General features: G+C 35.3%; 1 protein-coding gene across 1 annotated transcript; it reads right to left on the reverse strand.

Annotated features, from left to right (window-relative positions):
* Positions 1-3,162: 3,162 nt before the first annotated feature.
* LOC149022134 (aspartic proteinase CDR1-like) lies at positions 3,163-4,488 on the reverse strand. The gene has a single exon (XM_089147551.1). It carries the CDS (start codon positions 4,486-4,488, stop codon positions 3,163-3,165), a length of 1,326 nt encoding a protein of 441 aa, XP_089003677.1.
* Between the last annotated feature and the right edge of the window lie 4,571 nt (positions 4,489-9,059).

Raw genomic sequence — 9,059 nt, forward strand, 5'->3', positions numbered from 1 at the left:
GATTTAGGGCAATGGAAGTAGACCCATAAATATCTATTCGATGGTTCATTCTGGACTATTAGATCGTGCGGCCGAACGATCCGACGGCTCAGAGTTACGTTGAACACAGACATTTGTGCCCCTACAGAGAGGTGCACCCATACGAAGTCATGAACTATTTAGTAGATGCACCTCAATGTCTATAACTACACTCTAGTTTCTCATTAGCAAGGCAGTAGAAAAATCCGAAGTTTTTTTTCCGTTCTTGAGTTTTTTCTATGCTTTGCAAAACTTGGGATAACAACTTTGAGTTGGGCTTCTTTGCATCCTAGGAGATGGTTCACTGGTACCTCATAGCACCTTCCGTGAGGGGCGAATTACGTCTTAAGGACAACGATATAGTAACGTGCATAGAAGTTTAAGTTTTCACACAGTTGTCTCGTGCTCATGATTCTAACAAGTTTTTCAATGCCTCATTTTTCCCAATAGAAATTAACATCTGTTATTAAACCCAGGCGCAGAACTAGGATTTAATATTGGGGGGGGGGGGAAGAATGGAAAACACCAATGGTTTTTCGCTACACATATTGTATGGGTCCTTAAGACCCATTGAGGGTCTCACGTATGAATTATTTTATTATATTAAGGAATAACCTAACATATATTTTGTGGGGCCCACATATATTTGATAAAAATAGGTAAATTATTGATAATGATAGTTTTTTCAACAAGATATAGATAAATTAAAGCATCAATAAAAAAACACATGGTTTAAACCCTAAAATGGCAGATGCAAACCAAAATTTTTTTTCACAAGATCAAGAAATGACAACTTATGGTTTTTATGACCAAAATACCTTACTATACTAAATAGACATTTGTCATTTAATAGTATAAAATCAAAAAGAAAAAATTTGTAGATTCCAAACCTATTTAAAAAAACAAAAAATATAAAATCAACCAATCCGGGTTTTTCCCTTAACTCCGTGGTAAATTTTTGAGATCGGTGATTACAAACACTAATTAAGCCTTCTTTTGAGGCTTGTTTATTGAATCTTGTTTGCTATTGGATGCAAAATATCTTTCACTTTTAATTTAGACTCACCCACACAATACAGCCTCTTTTGAGGCTGTTTAGGATTTTAGTGCTATTCGAACACGAGTTTATAAACAAAAAAAGAAAGAATATAAAATCAAATAATAAAAAAAGAAACAATAAATAACTACCCTTATAAAAAGGGAAGAATAAATAGGAAAAAAGAGGAGAGATAACTACCCTTATAAAAAGGGAAGAATAAATAGGAAAAAAAGAGGAGAGAGGAGAGAACAGATATGAAAGAATGAATGAATTGAGAAATAAAAACCCATCCTTGTAAAAAGGAAAGAATAAATAGGAAAAAAAGAGGAGAGATAACTACCCTTATAAAAAGGGAAGAATAAATAGGAAAAAAAGAGGAGAGAGGAAAGAGCAGATATGAAAGAATGTATGAATTGAGAAATAAAAATCCAGAGGAAAGAGCAGATATGAAAGAATGTATGAATTGAGAAATAAAAACCCACCCTTATAAAAAGGGAAGAATAAATAGAAAAAAAGAAACAAGAGAATAAATAGGAAAAAAAAAAACAATAAATAACCACCCTTATAAAAAGGGAAGAATAAATAGGAAGAAAAAAACAAGAGAATAAATAGGAAAAAAAGAGGAGAGAGGAGAGAGCAAATATGAAAAAATAAAAAGGAAGAAAGAAACAAGAGAATAAATAGGAAAAAAAGAAACAATAAATAACCACCCTTATAAAAAGGGAAGAATAAATAGGAAGAAAAAAACAAGAGAATAAATAGGAAAAAAAGAGGAGAGAGGAGAGAGCAAAAAACACTATAAAAAAAAAAAGGAAGAAAGAAACAAGAGAATAAATAGGAAAAAAAGAAACAATAAATAACCACCCTTATAAAAAGGGAAGAAAAAAACAAGAGAATAAATAGGAAAAAAAGAGGAGAGAGGAGAGAGCAAATATGAAAAGAAATAAATAGGAAGAAAGAAACAAGAGAATAAATAGGAAAAAAAGAAACAATAAATAACCACCCTTATAAAAAGGGAAGAATAAATAGGAAGAAAAAAACAAGAGAATAAATAGGAAAAAAAGAGGAGAGAGCAGATATGAAAGAATATATGAATTGAGGAGTTAGTTTCTAATTATAAATGACATTTTGAATGTATAATAAGATTTTTTTTTCCAAAAATTTCCTTTAATCCACGTTTATAGAAAGAGATAAGAATAAATAAGAAGAATAAATAGGAAGAAAAGACGTGAGAGAGAAGTGGGGAGATTAAATAGGAATTGAAGAGTTAGTTTTTAACTAGAGATGACTTTTATATCCATTATTTTACATTTAAAAGTTATTCTCAATATTTGGGGGGGCCATTCGTGACAGAAAGTGAGAAATTATATAAATCTATTGGGGAGCGGGGGAGTGGGGGAAGGTTTATACCCATTATTTTACATTTAAAAGTTATTCTCAATATTTGGGGGGGGGGGCATTTCACATGTGACAAGAGAAAAAAGTGAAAAAATGAAGAAAATTAATATAATAAATCTAAAATTTAAGGGAATTAACTAAAATTTTGAAAAATCCGGCCCCCCAGACCCCCTAGTAGGTCCGCCCCTGTTAAACCTCTACAGAAGCTTCTACTCCAAATAAAACTCCATCAGAGTGAAATGCTATATCATGTGTAATAGTGGTGGTTTAAACCAAGAATAGGCTTCAAGTAAGCAGTCTATTACTTGAGGTAATGTGAATGACTGACTAATACCACCTGATCTCTGGTTCTTTTGTCTCTACAGATTTCTGTTTTATTTCTTTCAGACCACAGATGCTGAATGGTTGCACAAAACTTATGACAATACCTTGCCTATGGAATTGCCTTTTGCAATCTCCTGATCAATTTGCATTCAGTTTTTTTTAGCTTAATTACTAAATAATTATGTAATTATGTCTACATTTAAGTATTGAGATTTCTCTACCTAATTATGTAATTTAGAGAATTCCAGACCAACAGAACCATATAACATTAGGGCAAACTCCATATAAGAACAGGACCAGAAGCAGACTTACGAAAACAACATGGATCCGGAAAAGCAACTACACTACTTTTATTAAGTAAAGAAACAGAAAGATCTTCTTAATCATAAAATCTCCTGTTGTTTGGTGCAATCAGTTGGCTTGAAGGAGACCTTCCCACCTTCAATATCATAGCCAACCAAGAAGTTCACCTGAGCTATGTTACCAAATATGGCCAGATCATCACCACCAGGGACTAACGCAAAACATACTATGTCATCAGAAACCCTAACAAATGTATTCACTGGAAACAACTTCACATCAGCACCAGCAAAATGTGCAGTGATTGGAACACCAATATCCTTTTTAGTTTCATAGCATAACTTGAGCGGGCCATCAACAGGAGTAAGATCAATGGCATCCTTCACAGCAGCTTCAGTCTCATCATAGAATTCTGTTGGTAAAATTGTTAATGTTGTTCCGGAATCTATAATTATGTTACCCTCTTCATAGCCTTCTTCGTTCGGCCTCTTCGCGGTTGCGTTCGATGAGTTCTTGTATCTCAATTTCTTGTCTCCAACGCTAAGACCTTCAAGGGTGACGAAATAGAATGTGGCAACCGACTTTGACACTAATGGGGTTGAAACCACATTTTCTCCAGAAACCTCAGCTTCAGAACCAAAACTCAACTTACTTGTAGCATTTTCAGCTGAATATGGCACCAAACAGTAGGAGAACTTGCCTTTAATTGATGAACCCAGTTGGGTGATCAATGACAGAGCACCACCTCCAAGGCCTACCAGACCTGCAACATTTTTATCAAAGGTGCCATTGTTGTTATGTCCACAACCAAATGCCTTCCCTGGTAAGGAGAGAGACTTGCCAGAACTGGAACCCATAGTGAGTGTTTCTGTGGCAAGATTGCCCATAGTGAAGGATTGATCACCATATTGATAAAAATATTTACAAGAACCCCGATGACAGGAACCTCCGTCTAGCTTTGCACAGAAACTTGAGTTACATGAAAGGTCCTTATAAGTTGAGGAACTCTTAGGATCAAATAAAGGGGCATTTTGCTTGTAACACCCTTTACAAGGCTTGCATTGTGTCCATATAAGATCACTTCCAGTATCAGCTATGGCCATAATCTCTACTGGTGGAGTTCCAATGGAGATATTCATGAGATACGCACCATCGTCTGCAATCACAGTAGATGAAACTTCTTTTTTGCAAAGCCGTTTGAAATTCTCAAGACGGGCTGCTGAACGATGGAAAGCCTTCTGCAATCTGTGAAAAAGAGCGTCTGAAGGATTGTAATATGGAGATCGCAATGAGTCACGATGGATGAAATCAATACTGAAACCATCACCACCATTTCTGGCATTGATGAGGGAGAGGCTAGAAAGACAGAAGAGCAAGAAGAATGAAACTAAGTTGAGAAAGGTTGCCATGGTTGAAGCCTGAAGGTAGAGAAAGAGATGAGAATGCGTTAGATCCGTGGGTGGTGAATTTAAAGATGGAGAATGGAAGGAGAAGCGGAACCATGCCTGGAAGGTGAAGAGTGATATTGGGTGATCATTTATTAAAAGTTTTCTGGATTTCAATAGTTTTCCTTAATTGCTCGGTTATTTAATTTATTTCCAAAATATCTTCAATTTATTATTATTATTATTTTTTAAATCTACAAATGAGGGAAATGAATCCTATGTATCTAGTTATATGTAGTATTTGCTACTGACGGCCATTGGACTGGTATTATAAACCAAGTAGATGAAATATATAAATATGGTTACGCCCAGATCGCCTACCTGTCAAGGGACAGGTAGGTGCTCCCTTGATTCTTTTCTACCACATAATAGGGATAGAGATTTATGTGAGACCCACTAAGGTCTTGTGTCCAATTCATTTTGTTAGCATTTAGAGGTAGACCTCACCCCTCACCTCTTCTGTGTGGTAGAAAAACATTTATCTATTCCCCCAAGGGGAGGAGATATAGACCTTATATGTGTTTTTATCTATTTCCCTAAGGGGATGTGATCTAGACCTTATATAAACAAAACAATCATTTGTTTCGCATTAGATTTCGAGTTCACATCCTCTACCCACAAGAGTAGAGGATTGTGAATTTTTTTTTTGGGATCAGCATTCTGTTAGGGTAGCACCCGACGGCTTTACCATGACAAAACATGTGGGGGCCCACAACGGTTGGATGATGATTTATTTTTTATTTTTTATGTTTTATTATTTTTAACCTGTGGGCCCCCCATGTTTTGAGGTGGTAAAGCTGTCGGGGAGCACATGGTGCTCCCCTGACGGGGTGCTAATCCGGACTCCGAGGATTGTCTTCCCTTCACATTCCTCCAACTTGTGGGTACCCAAGTCTTAAATATCTATTTGTGCCATTGGATGTATACATTCACATATTGATACCACTCGATCTAACATGATTAACTATAGATAAGACTGCTGCAACATGCACGGCCATGCATTAAATTTTTTACCTTACGAATATACTCTTCTCATGTCACCATGTAAGAGTTCCTAATGGTGTTTAATGAGGTCCTTTTGTTTGCTCGTAACTGTTAATCAAAAGAATGCAACTGAGTCTCCACTGTTCTCTTTCTTTCCATAACGTTTGGATTAATATCGCATGCATCTCATAGCGATCTCTCAGTTACAAGTCTTGTGACCCAAATCAGTTCTAGGATTCAAATCAAAATTGTGGCGGAACCTACACGGGTTCGATTTGATTATGGTGCTAATTCGGTTTAATTTTGTATTATCTTAAATGGATTTTTTTTGGGGTTGTTGCATCCAAATCTGACCCCTAGAGTAGATTGCAACAAAGCCTTGTAAGTTCAGTTTAAAATTTGTTTCCAGAAACAAACAGTAAGTGTAGGCCAACCTGAGTGAACGGGCAACTACCTCCGACAAGTAAGTTAGACAAAAAAAAAACAACAGTATCCCAAGATTTGGGTTTTAAGAACTCCAAGCTAAGTAGTTAAAGAGTAATATGAAGTAAATGAGCATTACTTTTAAGTGAAGTAGGTGAGATAGTAGAAGACTCAATGGCTTTGTTGAACAGGTTTAGACCAATTTTTTTTCTTTCATATTTCTTGCACTTGTATGGTGATGCCCACCTATTCGCAAAGGGGCTTTGCCTTTTAGAATTTCAAAAACTTGGTGGAGTGGGGAGTGGGGAGTGGGGGTGGGGAAATAGGTAAGGGGTATTTATAGTGTAACTTGACCATTGAGAATAGTCAGATGATTCAATTGGCATGGATCTTCTCCCAGCTTGACATGTCAACCCTTGTAGGCATAAGTTTTGAGTAGACACAACGGGCCTTGCAACGTGTAGCGAACAATTTGATGGGTATGCTGCCTACACAGATATGGTGTCAATCAAAGTATTATATGCCTGGAACGAGCTTGGGAATACCTAAGATGATTGGATTTTTCTCAAGCTTTATCCTTGTGCACAAGCACCTGGGAGAGAGATGTGTTGAAGTCTAGGTCATTGGGAGAGATGCACGAGTGATTTTGATTGCATTTTCCGGAGCATCGACCTTCTTTGTAGTTCAATTGTTATTCTGAGGTCTAGGGTCAAGCCCTCCAAACTACTTTGGGTATGTCTGGTTGGAAGTTATGGTCTTGATCAGGCCATCGATTGAGGATTGATCGAGGGTACTTGGTGCAATTAGCACAACAGGGTTGAAACATTTTAAATAGACTAAGCCTATCAAATAAGGCCGCTTTGTTGAGTTGGTTTTGCTTCCCTTGAGGGTAGCGTCTTCACTTCCAACATCATACAATAATAGGGAAAGGAGGGGTGAGGGAAAGAGAGGTCACCTCGTTTGCTTTAGCGGTGGGATACCTGTCTTTTTTTTTTCTTGGGGGGGGGTTGTTCAATGGATATCTCCTAATTATGTGATGGAAACTGTGGAGAATTCTGAGAGGTGGTTCCAATTCTATTTTGTCACTTACTCATATTCTAATGCGTGAGTCTCATTCATGGGGATGGGGACCTATCAAAAGAATAGCATTGATGCTAAAATGAATATTGAGTTTGGATCCTCTACCCTTGCATTGTGCTTTCCTCATACTTCATCATCACACATTTAGGAGAAGGCCTACCTCTAAGTACTAACAAGATAAACTAGAAATGAACCCTCTCCTAAATATGTGATGTAGAGGTATAAGGGGAGCACAATCTTTTACCTTGTAGGTAGATGACCCTAACTCATAAAAATTCACCTAATTTGGTAGTTTGGAACCTTGCAAGGTCTTTGGAAAGCTTCATCAAAGGGTTAGCAAGAAAAAAAAGAGAGTTCTTTTGTTTGGTTTGCATGGAGAATGCTACAATGATCAATTAGGGGAGAATTTAGCGAGAAAAGAAGGAACACTTCTACTTATATCAAAATATGGAAGATACTTGAAAATATGGTGAAGTAAATGAGCAAATGAATATCTCAATACCATCAAAAGGTTGCTCAATTGGTAATGATCAACATCTCTTAGTGACAATACCATGGGTTTGGCTCTCTTTGGTGATAGATATAATAGTCCGTACCCCCAATAAAAATCTACTAGTCCTTAAAATAGAGAGAGAGAGAGAGAGAGAGAGAGAGAGAGAGAGAGAGAGAGAGAGAGAGAGAGAGAGAGAGAGAGAGAGAGAGAGAGAGAGAGAGAATTCACATTAATCAATTATTTTCTCCCATTTTCAATTTTGGGAAGTAGTTTCCTTCTTACTTATTTGTATAATGAATTACTTACATTATTATTTGCTTGACTTAGAAACAAGGTATAATTACTGTTGCCCCTTGTACTTCGATTTAATTACTACTATATCCCCTGTACGTTTTAAAATTACTAATCCAACTTTTAACTTTGTTTACAATTACTAATTCTCCCAATCGTTAAGTTCCGTTAGTATACTAATGATGTGGCATCTATATATTTCTTCAAAAATCCAAACATAACCCTAGAGTTATCTCTTTACTTATTTACCCTTTTGTCAAGTAATAATACTACCCTTAATTAAATATAGAAAAAAATGAACCTAAAATCCATTTTTTTCTCAAAAAAGAAACTTCCAAATGAAGGATATATATGATTTTTCTTCTTTAAAAAGAAACCATCGAATAAAGGAAAGAAATGAATTTTATTTTCTAAAGAGAAACTACCTAATAAAAGAAAGATGAGATTAAATAAATTTTTTTTTCTAGGACAACACTTCCATTAAAGATGAAACTTACCTAAAAATTTATATGATTTATATTTTTTTAGTGCAATACTAAGACCTTCATTAACAAGTATTACGCTACAACAGAGATCATTGTTGTTTTGTTCTTTTGTATAAATTTCAAGAATTACAACACACACACATAGAGATTCATTTATTTTCTCCCAAATCACTACGCCTATTGTTAAAACTTAAATTTATACTGTGAAATAGTTCTTCTTTACCATGATGCATATTTTGATGGAGTTAAGGATGAAGAAGCAAGATCTCATGAGGTAATATTCTTTACCATGATGCATATTTTGATGCATATTTTGATGGAGTTAAGGACGAAAAAGCAAAATCTCAAGAGGTAATATTCTTTACCATGATGCATATTTTGATGGAGTTAAGGACGAAGAAGTAAGATCTCAAGAATTAATTTATTATTTATAAACTTTCTTGATCTGGATCTTTATCACATTTTAAATGGAGACGACTAGTACTTTTTCAAATCCAAAATTGATTCTAAAATATAAGATTTTAAGGCTATAATTGGCATTCAATATAGTTTGTATAAATGAGGGTAATGTCATCTTTTTAACTTCTTAATTTTAATGAAGGGCAAAATAGACATTACATATTCAATGTTAACAGTCACTTAACATTGTTAAAAGTAAGGGGGACAATAGTAATTTCATAAAAAATGAGGTTTAATTAGTAATAAAATCAAAGTATAGGAGGCAATAATAATTATCCAAAGAAACAATTTTGAATGCAAAACATAAACAATGGCATTGC

Source organism: Hakea prostrata, chromosome 3 (assembly GCF_041222555.1).
Source record: "Hakea prostrata isolate BN-2017 chromosome 3, UWA_Hpros_2, whole genome shotgun sequence".
In the NCBI taxonomy this organism is placed as follows: Eukaryota; Viridiplantae; Streptophyta; class Magnoliopsida; order Proteales; family Proteaceae; genus Hakea; species Hakea prostrata.

Excerpts from the sequence above, each read along its gene's own strand:
- LOC149022134 (XM_089147551.1), bottom strand. The coding sequence starts at position 4,488 with ATGGCAACCTTTCTCAACTTAGTTTCATTCTTCTTGCTCTTCTGTCTT.